This window comes from Silene latifolia, chromosome 6 (genome assembly GCF_048544455.1).
Source record: "Silene latifolia isolate original U9 population chromosome 6, ASM4854445v1, whole genome shotgun sequence".
NCBI classification, from domain to species: domain Eukaryota; kingdom Viridiplantae; phylum Streptophyta; class Magnoliopsida; order Caryophyllales; family Caryophyllaceae; genus Silene; species Silene latifolia.
In genome coordinates this window covers 137,433,278-137,453,621 of record NC_133531.1, presented here as the reverse complement: position 1 = coordinate 137,453,621, position 20,344 = coordinate 137,433,278, and the positions used below count along the sequence as shown (strand labels likewise).

General features: G+C 39.3%; 5 protein-coding genes across 5 annotated transcripts; 4 read left to right on the top strand and 1 right to left on the bottom strand.

Moving 5' to 3' along the window:
* The first annotated feature begins 379 nt into the window (after positions 1-379).
* LOC141585796 (14 kDa proline-rich protein DC2.15-like) lies at positions 380-823 on the top strand. The gene has a single exon (XM_074406843.1). The coding sequence runs from the start codon at positions 408-410 to the stop codon at positions 780-782; it is 375 nt and encodes a 124-aa protein (XP_074262944.1). The 5' UTR covers positions 380-407; the 3' UTR covers positions 783-823.
* A 3,347-nt stretch (positions 824-4,170) lies between these two features.
* On the top strand, positions 4,171-4,545 carry LOC141585795 (putative lipid-binding protein AIR1B). Its single transcript, XM_074406842.1, has one exon. It carries the CDS (start codon positions 4,171-4,173, stop codon positions 4,543-4,545), a length of 375 nt encoding a protein of 124 aa, XP_074262943.1.
* Positions 4,546-7,849: 3,304 nt separating this feature from the next.
* On the bottom strand, positions 7,850-8,459 carry LOC141588790 (uncharacterized). Its single transcript, XM_074410216.1, has 2 exons — positions 8,403-8,459; positions 7,850-8,242 (listed from the first exon to the last, which is right to left on the bottom strand). The coding sequence occupies exons 1-2, from the start codon at positions 8,457-8,459 to the stop codon at positions 7,850-7,852; spliced, it is 450 nt and encodes a 149-aa protein (XP_074266317.1).
* Positions 8,460-18,698: 10,239 nt separating this feature from the next.
* Positions 18,699-19,307, top strand: LOC141588789 (putative mitochondrial protein AtMg00310). Its single transcript, XM_074410215.1, has one exon. The coding sequence runs from the start codon at positions 18,699-18,701 to the stop codon at positions 19,305-19,307; it is 609 nt and encodes a 202-aa protein (XP_074266316.1).
* On the top strand, positions 19,304-20,344 carry LOC141588788 (uncharacterized). Its single transcript, XM_074410214.1, has one exon. It carries the CDS (start codon positions 19,304-19,306, stop codon positions 20,342-20,344), a length of 1,041 nt encoding a protein of 346 aa, XP_074266315.1.

Below are 20,344 nucleotides of genomic sequence, written 5' to 3'. Positions count from 1 at the left end.
GTCGATTACGGATCAAGAAAGTTTGGGTCATGTTTGGCCGGACCGAGTCAATTCGGATTTTGGGTTACATTCGGGTGATGTAATTCGGATTAATTTCAGGTTTCAGATCAGCCTTTTCAAGTTGAGTCAATCGGATTGGGTTACTTTTACCAAGTCTAGTGACCGCTAAAACTTGGAAACAATGGGCTGAATTTATTACATGTTGCCAATTTCTTCAATTTAGCCCAATTTTTGACTCAATTACTACTAACCCACGCAGTTTATTGTACGTTGCCAACTTCTTCAATTTAGCCTACGTAGACAATATATTGAACTTCTGAAGCCTATAAATACCCAACACTATGCTACTCAATTTTCATCACACTCACTTCCACATTTCCAAACCTACCTTACTATAACATAGAGCTATGGCATCCACCACCGGCACGTCCACCATCACCGTCTTTCTTTTTGTCAACATCGTCTTCTTCTCCCTTGTGACCGCGACATACAACCCAAATAATTACCCTACAAAACCCCCCGGAAAATGCCCTATAGATACCCTTAAACTAAAGGTATGTGCCAATGTGTTGGATGGTTTACTAGGGATAAAAATTGGACATCCTCCAAAGGAACCTTGTTGTAGCCTCATTCGAGGCCTCGCCGATGTTGATGCAGCTGTTTGTCTTTGCACCGCCCTTAGGGCTAAAATTTTGGGCAACCGCCTAAATATTCCTATTGCTTTGAGCTTGCTTCTTAATGAATGTGGCTGCAAAATCCCTTCCGGTTTCACTTGCCCTTAGAAATATACCAAAGAGTTTCAGTATCATCATCATACTCACGTAAAATAGAGAAGAATATTTTGAGATACTCATATTTTACGTATATCGGTATATGAGTATAAGGGTACTGAACTCAATATCACCAGATGCTACAAATAAGATGTGTGATCTATGTATAATATATGTTGTACGTGTTATGGTAGGTTTTTTCTTTATGTATTTCTGAAGTAAGGTATGAAATTAAAGATGTATCTGTAAGATAAGTGAATGAGAATAAAACATGCATGCATGATAAATGGATATTATCCTTTCGTTTGCAAATTGCTCCAATTCTCTTCATCCAAATAAGATGTGTAAATTTAGTCCAAAGAATCAAAACACTGTCTTTCTACATGTGAGCCTGGGCTGCATATCACAAACGAGTAAGTCTTGCTTAAAACGGAGTATCCAGCTTAAATCTTAAAATGAGTCTAATATTACTACATGGTGCTAATAGAGACAAAATTTTAGCGTTTTCTAAGCTATAAAGTGGTATTATTTGACCGTTTTAAAATTTAATAAGGATACTTCCGTTTCAAATAAAAATTTCTGATCACAAAAGTAACCAATACTTAGACCTAAAGTAAGGATATTTCCATTTCAAACAAGAATTTCTGATCACAAAAGTAACTAATACTTGGACCTAAAGTTGTGCTCTTTAGGAGATTCGAGTCGGGCCTAGGTGCCTCTTATAATGACCGCTCTTCACTAAGTAATTAGACATCACTATGGCCATCATACAACTCCTTATACTGGCTTACTTCAAAGTCCAAAGAGTTACCGGGGTAGTCCCATCCGTAATAATCAGTTTAATTATGTGATTAATTAATTTTAAAGAAAGGATCAGATACCAGTACTAATCCACGCTACACATTTCTTTTTATAAAATAATTCAAAATTTATTTTAACCCATAATAAACAAAACCATTACACACTTTTCTCATGGTAGACTTGAGTAGGGATGAGCAAAATCGGATATCCGATACGATTTTAGAAACCGTATTGGATATCCGGTTTTTAAAATCTCCTTTTTTACTATCCTTATCCGATACTGTTTTTCCGTATATACGAAAACCGTATATTCGGTTTTCAACCTCACAAATGTAATTTAATATCTTTTTTTTGTTAATTTGTAGTTGGTTTTTTTAGTAATTTAAAATTGTTTTAAAAAGTTATAAGAGTAAATAACTTATAAAGTTTAATATTAATAAGGTTTAATCACCAACATATTGGATATCTTGTGATTTATGTATATATTTTAATATTTTTTTTAGAAAAAAGCCAACCGTATCGGATACCGTATATCCGGTTTCATATTTTGCCAATCCTTATTCGATATGGTTTTAAAGAACCATATCAGATATTCGGAAATTCATATCGGATATCTTATAATTAAATTCGTATAGTTTATCGGATATGTATAATAAAACCGTATCGTATAATTTTGCTCAGCTTTAGACTTGAGGGACCGGCTTCCTGATAAACCGGTTGATAATTTCCCTTATACTCTTCACAACTCACTCTTATTAACAGATTTAACACCTGTGGTACTCAAGCACCGACCACCTACAACCACCACTAGCATCACACTACCACCTCAACCCTCTACCCATCAAACAACGTCGTCGACCACCATTGTCAGCGCCTACCAAGGCACGTCAGCTATGAATTCCACAATTTTTACCCACCATCCACAACCACAAGCATGCATGCCATCAATTACCACTATTATTCACCCAAAACCACCTACGCATAGCTCATCGACCGCCTACACCCACCCGCTGACCACCTTAACAATAGTACAACACTAACCTATAAACACCTAGACCCTAAATTAACAAGATTAATTGAGGGATTAGTGCCCTTTTAATAAACAAATAGGTTCCATATGTGCATTTCAACCGAGTTTTGTAGGTAAAAAAATGATCCAAGTGCAAAATAAGAAGATGGGACAATAGTAGTCAGTAGACAACACAAGTCACCTCCGCATCCACACATGTTATGTTCTACTCCCAACTTCAAACTGGCTTTTGAGAGCCGATCATGGGTCGGGCTCATACGGGCTTGGGCTGGTCTAGGATGAGAAAAACGGTCCATAAGTGTGGGCTGGGACGGGTCGGGCCAAAAAATGAGCCGGTTTAGCAAGCTCAAACCCGACCCTAATGGGCTAAATCAGGCTTTTACGCCTAAATTGGGTTTTCGGGTGGTAAAATTTACGACATATCTAAAGACATAAGTAGCATAATATATTCAACTAGTATTTCAAAAACATACTTAGTTTTTATAGTGTGTAAAATATGATGGAACTATATATGAATTATTCTCCAAAAATATAATAAAAGACAACCATCGCTACATTAGAATGATTAATCACGTACTAATAAATATGATTCATGCTATGTAAACATCGTTTTTAAATGTCAATAAATATACATGCGTTTGTAAAGAGTTATTTTTAACTTTAACGCTATTTTCACAAACTTTATAAGAAAAACAATATCCCTTTATTAATTAAAGTGGTCCGAGTCGGGCTAAAACTTTGGCCACACGCTTGGCCTAAACCAAGCCCAAGGGTTTCTTGAATCAAATTAAAAGGCCCAAGCCATTAAAAAAAGCAGACTGGGCCGGGTCGGGACGATGGCTTTGGGCTACTTGATCATCTCTATTGCGGTTATAGTGACCCAAATATTACATACTCTTTTCAAAAAATCCTACTACCTTTGTCCCGATAAATAGTTTACACTACACTTTCTTCCTTATTTCAAGTCGCTTTTGAGTTTTTTTAATAACTATAAACTCATTTTCATCTCCTTACCTTAATAATCGAGGAAATATTTTATAGGAAAGGTGAGGAACCGCTAAATCTGGAAACAATGGGCCGAATTTATCGCATGTTGCCAACTTCGTCAATTTAGCCCATTTCTTCCCACGTAATTTATTGCATGTTGCCACCTTCAGCAATTTAGCCTATTTCTTTGACTCAATTACGTAGACGTAGTATTAGAGAATAGTTGATAGATTAATATATTAGGAAAGATATTATTAATAACTCCTTTCATTTCGGTTATTTATTTACATTTGGTTGTGACACAAAAACTAAGTAAAATGGAGATGACCAATTATTTGATGATAAATGGCCAAATTGAGCGAGAATGATCAAATTGTTCATGAAAAACATTTTCAAAATAAGAAGGTAAACAATTAACTAATACAATTCATAATAGAATAGGTAAACAAATAACCGACACGGAGAGAATAATTAAGTTCTGAAACCTATAAATACCCAACACTATGCTACACGATTCTCATCACACTCACTTCCACCCTTCCAAACAAGCCTTAGCTTACTAATTACTATAACTTAAGAGCTATGGCATCCAACACCGGCATGTCCGCAATCACCCTCTTTCTTTTTCTCAACATCATTTTCTTCTCCCTTGTGACCGCGACAAACAACCCTAATAATTACCCTAATTATCCCCATGCAACATGCCCTATAAATACCCTTAAACTAGGGGTATGTGCCAATTTGTTGAATGGTTTACTAGGGATAGTAATTGGACATCCTCCAAAGGAACCTTGTTGTAGCCTCATTCGAGGCCTCGCTGATCTCGAAGCAGCTGTTTGTCTTTGCACAGCCCTTAGGGCTAATATTTTGGGTATCCGCCTAAATGTTCCGATTTCTTTGAGCTTGTTGCTTAATGAGTGTGGCTGCAAACTCCCTTCCGGTTTCACTTGCCCTTAGAAATATATGAAAGAGTTTCAGTATCATCGTACTCACATAAAATAGAGAAAAGTTTGAGATACTAATTAATATTTTGCGTGTATGAGTATGTGGGTATCGAACTCGGTATCACCAGATGCTATAAACAAGTTTCTAGTAACCTCAGTTATAGCTAGTCTCGATATGTATTCTACGTATACTATATGTTGTACGTGTTATGTTAGTTTTTTTTGCCTATGTAGCATGTAATAATAAGTTACTCATGCAACTACATACAAGACGTAGTTATGAAGAAAGTTATGAAATGTGTGTTTTTTTTAATAACAGCATAGTTAGTGCGATTTAAATTTAGATGTATTATGTTTTTGTTTTGGAAGTACATCATTTTTTTTTTCTGTGTTTCAAATGAGTCGCAACTCGCAAGGGCAGTACAATATCAGGGATGGCGAGATTTGACACCTAGGATCTATTGTCCACTATACCTCCATCTTAATCACTAGGTTAAAAACTCTTGATACGTTATAGAATTGTTGTAGTGCAGTGATTGACGAGTCATCCTTTAAAGCGAAAAGATAAAGATAAAAGTAAAATAATACTCCATATATGTAATTATGTATGATAAGTAAATGCATGAGTTAAGTTTAATTCATAAACTAAAGATGTATATGTATCATGATAAGTAAATAAGAAAAATATATGTATAATAAGTTTTTTAAATTACTTGAGTTCTGAAAGAAATCGATATTATCCATTTTTTTCCTCCAAATAAATTGTAATGTAAATTAAGAATTTTTTTTTTTTAAAATGGGGTCAGACACAAATAAATTTACGAAATGAGTGTTATTTCAAAGTATTTACCCAAAATGGCCCACGTCATCACAGAAGCTAAGGTCGGACTCAAGTCACTCACCCGCTCAGGGACTATACCTAAGGTGTTTTCCCATAGCGTTTTCCTCAATTTTTTTTTTTAAAATTTGGGAATGAACGAAATGTCAGGGAAGGGGAGTTTTGGTATGAATATGTCAACAACTCACGTCGCTCGCGCGGGAGAGCGGTTTGACTTCAAGTCGTCAACCGAATGAGCGACTTGACTTCTTCACTTAGCTTCATAAAAACCGATCTTACGTGGACTCATTTTGGGTAATTAATTTAAAATTCAACCCATTTCATTAAGGGTGGTGCTCATTCATGTACGAGTTTTACTCATTCATGGATGTAAATGACAATAATACCCCATTTATTTTAATGATTTTATCTTAATACTCTTTTCAATCTCTCTCATCTTCTTTACTCTTTACTGCTGTAATTACAACCATCCAACCACCACTCGGCAGCCACCATCCACCACCCTCATCACCGTTTGACATTCACCCAATCCGTTATGTAACTTGAAAAGTAATGAGCAATTGCATTTGCATACGGGAAAGGTGTAGATGACTTATCGACCTGTATTTTAATAAAGAAAAGGTATTAATTAAGCAAAACTATATCGTATGTTTAAATACGAATTCATATTTAAAAAATAAAATTTGATTAACCTGTGAAAATGATATAAAAGTTGTAAGAGTGTTCACTGGCGCCGTAAAAGTAATAGTAGTGTTGACGGGTGTCGTAGAACTAGTAGGTGTGGCAAATGTTGCCGTAGTTTTTGCTTTCTTATGACTTTTATTTGGAAACATTTTCTCAACATACTCCAAATGTGATGAATTTCTTGAAACATAAGTCTTTTTAGGGCGCCCTTTTGTCTTTTTAACTTCCGGATCAACTATATTCGGAGGGTGCAACAAATTTTCCGTAAACACAGAAACCTTTCGCATCAATTCTACGTTGCCGGATGATAAGACATCATCTGCAAGTCTACGTAATATGTTTTTTTCCTTATAAATTTCTCTAGTATACTTGTCCTTCTCATTGTTTTTATCCTTCGTGGCAATGCAAAAAGTCTTCCAAAATTGATTAATAGAATCAAGTTCAATACACTTATCTGTCCAATTTACAAAAAATATTTAAATATTAATATTACTAACAACAACAATAACAGCAATAACAATATCAATTAATAGTCGTACCTGTATTGACTAAATCAATAATCTCGCATGCACAAGGTAGACCATGAGTTGTCTTCAATGCACAATCGTTACAATTTACCTCTTTTAGCGCATCATCAAGAATTTTAATCGCGTTGTGAGTCACATTATGAGTTAATCTTTGATAAACATGCATAGCTTGAGTAATATGGAGACGAATAATAGTCAAAGAACTTGCAAACTCCTCTTTTATGTTGTGATATTGAAGGTTCACGGCATGATGAATTGTTTCAAATACAGTATCGAGTCCACCAACAGAAGTTCCTAGCAAGTGTTTAAGTGACGCATGTGTGACCTCAACCCTTTCACCATCAAGAATATAAATAAGGTACCAATAATTATGAAACCAATTAAAAATACATATAAAGTAAATTATATTACCTGTTTGTAGTGACATGCATTGCCAAAGTGCAACACTTTGTCGGTCCAAGCTGATACAAAATTCTCTTTATAATTATTGATCCATGTGTTTTTTTAAATATTTTTTCAGACCCGGAACAAATTTTTATACCTTGTATATCTCCTCCTCATTTTCGAGAAATTGTTTCTCACTTGTAAATCTTACCATTCGTGTCCACCTCCCTTTTCCAAATGTTTCACCGACTGAACCTGATTTTTTTATCCTACTTTTTTTATCCAAGGTTCAACATCTTTCTCTATGTGATGTCTATATAATAAGTGCTTAACATTTGGAAAGTTATTCTTGATAACATTAATCAAAGCTACCTCACAATCGGCCAAAAAAACCGTATTGTCATCTGATCCTACTACTTCCCTCATACATTTTAGAGCCCAGTCATATGATGTTTCTTGGTCGTTTTTCAAGAGTGAAAAGAATATAAAGAAGTTTCTACCAACTGGTGTAACACCTATAATTTCTAGCAATGACATCTTATACATGTTAGTGTTGTAAGTAGTATCAGCAATAAGTACAAATAGGTAAAGTTTCAAAAGCTTGACTGAATCGGGATGTATAAATAGAACATTTGTCAGCATTCGCATACCTTTCTTTTCCCAGGAATTGTGTCATGAAAAGTTCGATATCCATGATCATCAACAAGTTTAAGCAATTGTTCAGCAGTTGTGCGATCACCTCTATAATTTTTTTTCTCTTGAACGAACATTGTACACTTGTTTGGAAGTGACATTTATATCCTTCTTTCTCAACTCAATTATTATATTAGCCACCGAAATTTTACTTGCTGTCATGGACAAAATCAACTCCTTCGCCTCAGCAGTCAAAACATTACCCTTACTCCAATGAAGTAGTGGTTGTGAAATCCATTATGTACATCTAACCTCCATGTGCTGTCAGCTTGTCCAACCGCCTTGAGTTTAAAAGGGCACCAACATTTTTTAGTCCCCGTATACGACTTCGTGGATGGAACGTCAAAATTCCCTCGAAATTGATAAGGTCCAGACTTGTCACACTTAAGCCAACGCTCACCATAACCACGATGTGGGTGATAAGTATCTAGCCGCATGTGTATATCATGCAAAAGTCCAATTTTTCTAACTTCTGCTATCAATTCATCGTGATTTTTGAAATTTTTTCGGAGATTGAAAATGTGTCTAGTATCTATCATTTTTGCAGGAAATTCCCCATACTCATCGGACTCCAAGTCCGAGTCCTGAAATAAAAATAAAGAAAATAGTCAAAAAAAAAATACAAAACAATTAACCAAAAAAAAAAATGAAAAAGAAAACGTGAAACAAGCAAAGCACATTGAAACAACCAGTAAAACACATAAAGCAATTCACACACCCTAGCCATCACCACCAGGCAGCAACCACGACACCACTGACGGTGGGCCACCCACCACCCCTAAACTCACCGACGACCGCCATCTTTTATCCCAACACCGGCCACCACCGTCACTATATGCAAAACAACAACGGACACCCTCTCTACCCCATACCCTTCCACCAGCGTCACCGTCACAATAGGCGACGGACGCCGTGCCTAACCCCAACGCTGGCGACGACCGCCTTTCCTCACCCCAATGCTGGCCACGGTTAAAACTATAAGAATAGGGTTTGTGTAAGAATAAGTTGTGTATTCATTATGAGAAGGAGTACATGTATTTATAGGGATACAAGGTAGAGGCTGGAATTGCCACGGTATTGGTGATTATGACGGTAGGCAGCATTGGTCGAAGGAGCAAAGTGGTTTGTGGTGTTGTCATGTTTCATAAGGAGGTCATGTTGAAGCAACTTCTCATGGAGAGCCTCAAAGGTTATGGGTGTATCTCGAGCCCTAACAGTGGTGATGACGGGTTTGTTGGTTTCATAGTCAAGACCTTTGAGAACTTGAGCTATGACGTCCTCGGGGTCGAGTATTTTGCCCATAAGGGCTAGTTAATCGACACAAACTTTGATTGAGTTCATGTAGTCGGAGATAGTTTGATCTGTGGTTTTTACGATGGAATCGAATCGTTCTTTTAATTGCATAATATGCGCTCGGGATGGGTTTGCGTAGGTGTGAGCAAGGATATCCCATGCTTCTTTCGCAGATTTGGCCCGTACTATCATTGGTTGTAGGGCTGCGGTGAGAGTGCCCATGAGAGCACCAAGAATTAGTCCGTCTTGTTTGAGCCAACTCAAATAAGCCGAATTGGGTTTGTCGGTTTTAGTCTCATCAGAGATGGTTGGTGGTGGTGGTGTCTCGGTTCCATCAATGAAACCGAGTAGGCTAAAGCCGAATAGTATGTTTGTCAGTTGAAAACGCCAAGCCGTATAGTTTAGCGCATTCAATTTCACACAATGGTTAAGATTCAAGGAGGTTAGTGGTTCGGTGTTGTCGTGGGGGTTAGGAACCACGGTGTCTTGGGTAGTGTTGCTCGACATGGTGAAGGATGAAAGAGAGGGTGTTTGTCGTTTGAAGGTGTTGCGGCGAGGTCGAAGATTGTTGGCAGATCGAAGGCCCTTGAATACCATATAAGAATAGGGTTTGTGTAAGAATAAGTTGTGTATTCATTATGAGAAGGAGTACATGTATTTATAGGGATACAAGGTAGAGGAAATAAGGTAATTACAAGAAGAGTTTCCTAATTGTACAATATTCACACAATCAAATAATTCTAAGTTATATGAGAATAATATGGTTTTGATTTTGAGTTTATTTGGTTAATAAAAACAAGCCCTAATTTAGTTAGTCGAAATCAATTTCGTAATTTGATATAAAATAAATAATAAAATTATGAATTAAAATTATTAATGGCGACGGTTAAAACAAGCCCTAATTTAGTTAGTCGAAATCAATTCTGTAATTTGATATAAAGTAAATAGTAAAATTACGAATTAAAATTATTACTTGATCGATACGAGAATTAACATCCATAATTGTAATTTGACGAATTTGATAAATTTGATTAATTTCGTGAGAGAGAACTAGAGAGAGTTTTTTTTCTCTAGGCAAAGGGTATGAAATGGAAAGCTAATGAAAAAAAAGTACATGAATAAGTAAATCCCGTACACAAATGAACAACTACGTTCGTTAATTAGTTTGTTAAAGAACAATATTTTTTTTAAAAAAAATCGTAAATTTAGTCCTAAAATAAAATACAGTTTGTTTTATACGTGGGCCTGGAATTGTTGGATGCATATCACAAAAACAACTAATGCTTGGAGCTAAAGTTTGGCCCGTTTGTGAGACTTGGTCTGGGCCTAAGCGCTTCTTACAACGGCCGCTCTTCTAGAGCTGTGCATCGTAGCCAGCCAATCCGGACCAGCCCGGTCTTATTGGCTGAGTTTGAATGGCCCAGTACAGCCTTATATCAGCCTCGGCCCGGGTTAGTGCAGTAACTTCCATAGCCCAGCCCGGTCCGAACACTAATTAAAATAATGAAAGGCCGAAGCTATTCAAAGTCTAGGGTTTCTCCCTAGGGTTTCTGTTGTTCCTCCTTTGCATCCTCCTCCTCGATCGAGGCCTCCCTCACGATTTTCTATCGTGCCTGGGCTTCTTGCTTTGTTTGTTTTTTGTCTTTGTTTTCTTGTGCAGGTTTCCAGACGATGAGTAATACGCGGGGCCTAACTCGGAGTGGGAAGGAGCATGTTGATGAGGGGGGCGGTGGCAACTTTGAAACATTTGATTGGGATGAGGGTTTTGTTGAACAGGTGGAGACTAATCGATGCATGCTTGTGGGAAAACTATGGGCGTCGAGAGCTGTAAATGTGAAAGCGGCGATTGATACTATGATTAAATTATGGAACCCGTCGAAGCTTGTGGCTGGTAATGTTATTGACGCGAAGGAGAAAAACTTTGTTTTCCGCTTTGATGATGATCGTGATAGGGCTAGGGTTCTCGCTGGACAGCCATGGCATTTCGACCGTTTTGTTTGGTGCTTCAATGAGCCAAACGAGGCAGGTAAACTCTCTGATGTTCCTCTCAACCATTTCCCTATTTGGACGCGAGTTTACGACCTCCCCATATCGGGTCGTTCCAGTATGGCCAACGCTCAGAAAATTGGTGCTAGTCTAGGACAATTCATTGATGTCGATTTGGGTCCTAATACCGAATTGAATAGGGCAATTAGGGTTCGTGTCCTTTATGATATCCGTCAGCCACTGAAATCAAATATCCCTATCTGGATGAAAGAAGGAAAAATTGTCAAATTCGATGTTAAATACGAAAGACTTCCGCTTTATTGCTATGGCTGTGGGGTTATTGGACATGGCGAGAAGGATTGTGAACATGGCCCATATGAAGATGAAGATCTTATCTATGGGGATTGGCTGCAGGCTTCGCCGTGGAAAGTGACTAAAACTGCGAATGATGATGGACAGAATAAAGCACGGCGTGATTTAAAGAGGTTGTTTGATAAGGAGAAGAAAGAGGATCATGAGAATAATGTGGCCAAGATGATAGAAAAACTTCAAGCTGTTGCGCTCGATCTTCGCAAAAAGAAGGAGCAAGTGAATCAAGAAGGGCTACCTCAACAAGAACTAAGCATCAGAGGGGGAATTGAGCAGGTGAGTGCTCGGCCAGATGGGGGAGTGCAGGTTTTAGTGGGATTGAGCCAAGGGGAAAATGTGATGGACAAGGAGGGGGGGTTTTCTGCGGATATGGAATGGAGGGAGCCCTATGATAATGAGGTGGTGACACCACGAAGGGAGGCATGAAATAGTATGGGGGGCACGAGTATGGTGGCTAATGGAATGAGGCAGGGGGTTGGCGGTGGCAAGGCTGTGGGGAAGAGCTGGAGGAGATGGCCGAGAGATGTGCAGAGAGACAGTGGTAGTGGCAGCGGGCTAAGCTCAACTATCGAAGGGAAGAGAGGTCGAGAGGAGGATGTGGGAGATGAGGGGTGTAAGCGTACGAAATTATTCACAGACGGGGGCGTCTTAATACCTGAGGCGGAGGTTGAGGGAGCTCAATCCCGCCAGGCCCAATGAATCTCCTAAGTCTCAACTGTCGGGGCCTGGGCAACCCCGACACAGTGCGTGCTCTTTGTGCTTTAGTGTGAAGGGAAGCCCCGACCATGATCTTTTTATGCGAGATAAAGCTTTGTGGTCGTGAAATGCGGAGGGTTCGGGAAAAATTTGAAGGGTATTACGGGTTGGAAGTGGATAGTATTGGGAGATCGGGGGGTCTCGCGTTTTTGTGGAAGAGGAACATAGAGTGTACCTTTGTGTCTCCTTCAGTACATTATATAGACTTCACGGTTCGGGAGGGGGATAAAAACTGGAGAGTCACAGGTTTCTATGGGTGGCCGTATATGTCAGAGCGCCATCTTTCTTGGGAGCTGCTTCGTGTCCTTAAGGGTCAGATGGACCTTCCGTGGGTCTGCATTGGAGACTTTAATGAGATTCTATACTCGACGGAGATGAAGGGTGGGAGCCGACCGCAGTGGCAAATGAATAATTTTCAAAGAGCGGTGGATGAGTGCGGATTAGGGATGTTCGATGGGAAGGATATCAATTTACTTATGATCACTACTACAAAACTTGTGATGGACATCGGACTTTTCGCTATATGGACATCGGATACACAACCGATGTAGAGTTTGGTCATGTCCATTGTGGATTAATGGACATCGGATTTTAAACCGATGTCCATTAAAATTTGCACATCGGATTTTTAGGAAAACCGATGTCTATTTGACCAATGGACATCGGATTTTTAGGAAAACCGATGTCTATTTGATCAATGGACATCGGATTTTTAGGAAAACCGATGTCTATTTGATCAATGGACATCAGTTTTTTGCAAAAATCCGATGTCTATAATTATTATTTTTTATAAAAAAAAAAAAATATTACGCTGTTGCCCATATTAGTCGTACACATGATGACAATGCAAAATGATTCCATAATCAGCAAAAAATATCTGTATACAATCAATCGGTTATCCAAAGCCAATTACAAAAAACTTTCATCTACATAATGTGTCAAATTTACTTAAACGACCAACCTATACAAAAATATAAACTGATATGTAAACTGACTAATTGTTTAAAAAAAAAAAGGCCGAAGAGACAAGACTAGTTGGCAGCCTCGGATTTGCTCATCTCCCATTGGGCATATTACCAAGAGAATCTGGTTCAACACAACAAAGTTAACGAGAAAACAAAATATCAACATAGATCATCCTATATAACTAACGAGACACATATATTACTGTATTTTAAATATCACAACTACTAGCAATACACTCACCTGAATGTGCGGATCCTCAACAAGGTCGGGGCACTGAGTGAAGTTGTGGCAGATAAACTCTTCTCGTATAGGTGATGTTGCTACTCCATTTTCTTCATCAGTTGTTCTTTTCTTGGTGCTACTAATTCCGCACACCTTTCACTTCGTCCGCCTGCCAACAACACATACTTTTCTGCCCATCTTTTTAGTTGTATATCTCCTAACAAGTAAAAAGGATATCAGTTAGAAATGAGGAAATGAGAAATGACAAGCAGTTGAGTATACTTTACCAAATAAACAAGTATTAGCCGTGATAAGAAAGTTGGTATTGAAAGGTCCAACTAATTCTGATTCTTTCTAATATAGTGTAATCATAGCCCAGTTGCAAAGATGAACACGAAAACCAAAAAAAAAAAAGTTAAACACAATGAGAAGACACTAAATGATACAGGGTAGAATTTGTTACACTCAAAATACCTTAACTTTATCCAACCATTCATGAACTTGACTGAAGAACCTCACGTTTACTTGAGCAATTAACACTTTGCAGTGACTCTCCACAATCTCAACCGTATTCTGCATGACATAATTAAATTCAGATAGAAGGAATTAGAAACCTTCTTTCAGTTTGATGTATTCAAGGCATAGAACCACACATTTCTAGCAATTTTATGCCTTAAACAATTATGTTGTACAAATAAGACTCTCACAAACATGTTTTTGAGTAAAACGAAAATCAACACATTAAATTTTATTCAAGGATGGGTTTACGAAATATGTAATCCTTATGATGCTTTTAATAGTATCACAAACTCACTAAAACAAAGATGGAGACAACATGTGATCTACACCTTACAATATCGTCAAAATATTCCCAGCTAACTCCAAGGTGGAGACAACCGCTTCAAAGCAAAATTGAACGTAGAACACACAATGTCAAAAACCTGCTATTCGCCCTCAAGGATCCATGATCAGGTAACCAGAGAATAGCAAGCAACCAAGAATATCAAAGGAAACATAAAGATGAAAGCAATTGTATAGAAAACTGAAATAATCCCCATACAACTAAAATTGAAGCACTACCAGAAACAATTCACATACAAACCACCAAAGAAAACAAAAGGGAGAAAGCAAATATAGCATAGGCCTAGAATAATGACTATGACTACTTAAAAATTAGCTTCAATACAGTGAAGAAATAAAACTGAATTCAAATGACTGGTTTCACAATTGATTTACCAGCATTAAGAGTAACATAAATGTCAGTGAACCAAGCATGATGGAGTGAATCTATTCCAGCAGAAGCCTGGAGCGGAAAAAAAGCGATATAAGCATTGTAGCATCATCTAAAATTCTAAATTACTCCATCCATCTCATTAACATTGTCAAATTTTGACTTGTCATCCATTACCTCTAATGAGAACACATAGATTGGACTTTCCTTGCCAACTCCCAAGAAATGACATCTCCCGACTGCAATCTGTCCGACCTGTGGGTCTGCAAGATTAAGAACAAGGCTTGTTAAGATTATAGAGTTCTTAATATTAAATTGCAGTGGTTAGATCTCCTTGGGAGTGTGTCCTGAAATGCCATGGTAAATCAGTTTTAGGGGTAGCTTTATCTTACATATGAGTAATCCTATCCTACTTCCCTCGTACTATATCTTATACTACGTGAAGTCTTGGTCTTTTAAGAAAAGAACACGGTAAAAAAAACGGACTGACTTGTAACTTTCACACTTATCTAGCTGGATTGATTACAAGCATTCTGAATCAGCATCGGTTTGATATTCGGAAAACTGAGCAAGAAGAGATATTTCAATTATTCTGTTGGACGTGGCATGAAATTGAAAGACTAAAAGAAAGTCTTAGGTTAAGATTTACCATCACATACGAAACTCGAAAAGTAATAATAAAAAAGATAGATCAGAAAATGTAGCTGATGTTCCAACTCCCAAATTTTTTGGGGCTATCTCTCAAATAGATGGTATTCAAAACTGCAAATTTCATGGAACCCATTAAAAACTCAGTAATTAAACCATGAGACAATAAAAATTAAACAACCCGAATGACACTTGATAAAAGTCATAGAACTAGAAAGAAGGTTTTGAATAACATGAGGAGGTTACTTTTTAATTAAACTGGAGATAATTCATCCCTTATACTCAAGTTATCATCTTTTTACTCAACACATTCAAACTTGGTGTGATATCATTTAAGCAAAAAAAAACTAATCATAGTGAACCAATATCTTCTACAGGACCAAATTATTTACGCTCAAGCACAAGCCTAAGAAACCAAAGTTATCATAATTGCTAGTATAACTAGTAATGTCTTAGTTGTAACCTAAAGATAAGAATGTGAATGTTGGAGGAGCATAAAATCTGAAAAATATATAGCATAAAATCAGGGGAAAACTTACTCAGAGCTAATGAAGACGATAGTTGGGCGACATCAAAGATGGATTTGCGCACAAATACACGATACTAAATCCTGCAGATCTATCATCATATCGACATAACTACACAATACTTATCATATACTGGGTACTATACAAAATCACCAACTTCATACAAAAGCCCCAAGTTTTGTATCAAGCCTAAATCAAAAACCCTAAATCCAAAAGATGAATAAAATTTTCAAAGTAGATAAATCTGATATGACAAACAAATCAATGAACATAAATATTTCATAAACCCTAACTATGAATGAAAGTCCAGCTAGTAAAATGATTAAATAAACGATTTGAAGTTGAAAATTAGGGTTCTTACCAAATTCGATTCACATCGGTTGTCCTCGTAGGGTAGCAGTCGCCGTCATCGGCGCCGGTGGTCGCATGGGTAGCAGTCGTCGGTGATCGTGCGCGTTGGGTGTGATGGTTGCGTGGGTGGGGGTGATAATTGCCAGGTTTGGGAAACGAAGAGAGAAGGTGAGGGATGATGAAATAAATGAAACAAAGTGGTTGATCTCATAACATATATCGCTAGCGGGTTAGTTTGAGACCGACTATAGTCTCAAAAATTATAATTGGTCTCAACTTTGAGACTACTTTTACATTTTTGAGTCCGTTTTACTGTTTTAGGGGCGGTCACAAATTTGAGACCGATTTTAAAGTTTTGAGACTGGGTTCAGTCCCAAATTATATTTTGAGACCGTTTTTTCTGTCGGTCTCAAAAACGCGGACTCAAAAACGCGTGTTTCTTGTAGTGTTTGGGGAAGAATGTATGTATTCGAAATTATAAGTGATGGCGGTGAGGCAAATATTTTTGCCGCCTATAATTTTCACTTTAGATGCACATCGGTTAAATGCAATTTCCCATGTCCATGACTTTTATATAGACATGGGTTTTATTAAATATCACATGTCCTTTAAAATCAGAAATAATGGACATGTATTTTTTAACGCAACCGATGTACATATAATTATATGCACATCAGTTTTTTGCAAACAACTGATGTGCATGTTATGTACATCGGTTTTCCAGATAATCCGATGTCCATCGACTGATGTCCATAACGAGTTTTGTAGTAGTGGATAATGGGCAAGTTGGGGATGCAAATAGGCAAAGCATGCTGGACCGGGCCATGTGCAACGAATCTTGGCTGGATATCTTTCCGTATGCGACCCTACACCATCTTGATCGGGAGTGGTCCGATCACGCGCCTATCAAGCTTATTTTTGATAAACGGAGTACATAAGCGGTGACTAAGCGAGGGTTTAAGTTTGAACAAATTTGGTTGGGTGAAGAGGGGTGTGAGGATGCGGTGAAGAGTGGGGTAGAGAAGGGGCATGGGGATCTTGTGAGGACTTTGAGGGAGTGTGCTAGGGAGCTTCAAGGGTGGAAAAAAACGAGTATTTGGAAGATAAGGAGGAGCATCGAGCTGAAACAAAAAAGCCTTGCACGGTTTAATGGGGAGGAAAGGACCGAGAACAATGTGAGAAAGAGGAAGAAAATTTTCGCGGAAATTGGTGAACTGAGCCGACAAGAGGAACTCTACTGGAGGCAACATTCTAGGGCTTTATGGCTGAAAGACGGAGACCGGAACACGAAATTTTTTCATAATAAAGCAGGGGAGAGGAAAAGAAAGAACTTTATTGGGATGCTTACTGATGATGTTGGGGTGGAACGCGTGGGGGGTGAGGCCGTTGCTAAAGTGGCGAATGACTATTTTGTGGAGCTGTTTACGTCATCAGATTCTAATAATTTTGAAGATGTTCTTAATGGGCTCGACGGGAGAGTGACAAATCAAATGAATAGCTACCTGACAGCCGATTACTCTGAGGATGAGATTGTTGAGGCTCTCAATCAAATGAACCCACTTCAAGCTCCTGGCCCGGATGGTATGAATGGTCTCTTTTTCCAGTCGTATTGGCATTTGGTTGGCTCGAGTGTGGTGACCACGGTACTCGAAATTTTGAGGGGTGAGCGATCCCCAACTGAGGTAAATAAGACTAATATTGTCCTAATTCCGAAGAAAAAAGTACCGGATAAAATTCGGGATTTTCGGCCCATCAGTCTTTGTAATGTGGTGTACAAGCTTGTGTCTAAAGTTCTTGCGAACCGGCTAAAAAATTTCCTTGGAAAAATTGTCTCGGAAAATCAGAGTGCCTTTACCCCGGGTAGATTAATCTCCGACATTATCCTTATTGCTTTTGAGGTTTTTCACCATATGAAAAATGCGAGACAATCGGACGGCTATATGGCAATCAAACTCGATATGGCGAAGGCTTATGATAGAGTGGAATAGGTGTTCCTGCGACGGGTTTTATTGACTATGGGTTTTGATGGAACTTGGGTCCAACGAGTGATGGAGTGTGTCTCATCTGTCTCATTCTCGGTTCTTATTAATGGCGTGCCGTCACCAGAATTTCGTCCATCTCGAGGCCTGAGACAAGGGGACCCATTATCTCCGTATTTATTTATTTTATGCGCTGAGGCTTTGTCTAATCTGCTAAGGCGAGCTATGGAGAATGAAGCCATTCACGGGATTCGGATTTCGGCCAGTGCACCTCCTATTACTCACTTACTCTTTGCGGATGATAGCATATTCTTGGTAAAGGCAAATGTGGAGGAGGCGGATGTTGTCAATGGTCTGCTAAGGCGATATAAGGTAGCGTCGGGACAGTTAGTGAGCTTGGAGAAGACTACGGTATCCTTCAGCAAGGGTGTTTCGGAGGAGAGACGACAGCTGGTGGCGGATAGGTTAGGGGTGGGGATTGTGGAGGAGCAAGCCCGGTACCTCGGACTTCCTACGATTGTCGGGAGATCGAAAAAAAATACTGACGGATATTATTCAAGATAAGCTGTGGAAAAGACTACAAGGATGACGCGGGAAATTGTTGTCGAGGGCTGGTAAGGAGGTTCTCATAAAGGCAGTTTCCAATTCACTCCCTACCTATGTGATGAGTGTTTTCAAAATTCCCGTCAACTTTTGCAATGAGCTTCGATCAATGGTTTCGCGGTTTTGGTGGGGTCACGAGGAAGGGAAACGGGGTATGGCGTGGGTCTCGTGGAAAGCTATGGGCAGACCGAAGGCTATGGGAGGGTTGGAATTTCGTGATTTTGAAAACTTTAATCTTGCCCTCTTAGGAAAACAAGCCCGGAGACTTGCGATTGATACGGATTGTTTATGGGTTCGTCTTATGAAGGCTAAGTACTACCCGAATGACAACTTTATGACTGCTTCGATGGGTCATGCACCGAGCTATACATGTCGGGGTATTGTTGAGGCGAGGGCCATGCTTGAGAAGGGTTTGCGAAGGCGAATTGGTGATGGGCTGGAGACGAAAGTGTGGGGTCATGCTTGGATCCCAGGCACTCAAACGGGACGGGTCATTTCACCTTGTGTGGAGGGGGGCGAGAACATGTGTGTGGCGGAGCTTTTGGATTCGAATGGGGGTGGCTGGAATAGGGGGCATCTTGCTGAGGTGTTTTTGGCATTCGAGTTGGAGCGAGTCCTTAGCATTCGAGTTAGCCCGAATCGACCAAAGGATGCTTGGTATTGGGGTCTTGAGCGAGATGGGTTTTACACGGTCCGGTCCGGTCTGCTTATAAGATGATGTTGGGAGAGTCTTGTGACTTGGAGGAGGGATCGAGTTGGGAGCGAGAGAAGTCTCTTTGGAACAAGCTCTGGAAAGCCCCGGTTTGGCCACGCGTAAAGCTCTTTTTCTGGCAACTATGTCGAGAAGCTATGGCTACTAAAGCAAACATTGCCGCTCGAGTAGGAGGCGAGTCTCTTTTATGTCCTTTTTGTCTTTCTTGTGCTGAATCTAGTATCCATTTGTTTCGGGATTGCAGTGTTGCGGGTTGTGTGTGGGAGGGTATGGACTTAGCGGTGGAGGTAGGACGAGACTCTTTTGATATTAAGGAATGGATTGAGGCGGTTTGGAGCGAGTTAGGAGTCATGAAGTATGGGAAAGTTATGGTGGGGTGCTGGGCAATCTGGGAACATCGCAACAAGGTGATTTTTGATGGTTTAGCGGCTGACCCGAGAGTCATAGTGCGGAGGGCGAGTGATGTGCTAGCTGAAGGTGTGAGGGGGGAGGTATGTGTGGGAAATGTGAGGAGGCGTGGTATGAGGGGTGTTGATGAAGGAGGGGGGCAGGAGGGTTGGAAACCGGCAAAGAGGGGTTTTGTTAAAATCAATGTAGATGCGGGGGTGAAGGAGGGAGAGGAGGTAAGAATGGGAGTGGTTTGCCGGGATGAGGTAGGTCGGGTTTTATGGGGTCTCTCGAACAATCATGGAGTATATTGGGAGGCTCACGTCGCTGAAGCTGTGGCGGTAATGGATGGCTTGGAAGAAGCTAGGCGTAGAGGGCACCAGCAAGTGGAGGTGGAGGGCGATTGTCTTCAAGTCGTGGAGGCGCTACGCCGGAAGGAGATTGGCAGAAGCATGTTTTCGCTCATTATTGATGACATTTTATCGTTTTGTTCCAATTTTATTTCTGTTTCTTGGTCTCATACTTGTCGTATAAACAATAGCGTTGCTCATTCTTTAGCTCATTTAGTTCCACGTGTCTTGAGTCGTTCGGTCTGGGAAGGTTTACTCCCTCCGAATGCGAATAGTGCTGTAATCTTCGATTTATCGTTATTATAG

What these genes read in the sequence shown, in the direction of transcription:
- LOC141585795 (XM_074406842.1), top strand. Translation starts at nt 4,171, where the DNA reads ATGGCATCCAACACCGGCATGTCCGCAATCACCCTCTTTCTTTTTCTC.
- LOC141588788 (XM_074410214.1), top strand. Translation starts at nt 19,304, where the DNA reads ATGATGTTGGGAGAGTCTTGTGACTTGGAGGAGGGATCGAGTTGGGAG.
- LOC141588790 (XM_074410216.1), bottom strand. Translation starts at nt 8,459, where the DNA reads ATGGCGGTCGTCGGTGAGTTTAGGGGTGGTGGGTGGCCCACCGTCAGT. An exon ending in CCACCGTCAGTGGTGTCGTG is followed by an intron (nt 8,243 to 8,402) that starts GTTGCTGCCTGG and finishes TTTTTATTTCAG; the next exon opens with GACTCGGACTTGGAGTCCGA.
- LOC141585796 (XM_074406843.1), top strand. Translation starts at nt 408, where the DNA reads ATGGCATCCACCACCGGCACGTCCACCATCACCGTCTTTCTTTTTGTC.
- LOC141588789 (XM_074410215.1), top strand. Translation starts at nt 18,699, where the DNA reads ATGGTTTCGCGGTTTTGGTGGGGTCACGAGGAAGGGAAACGGGGTATG.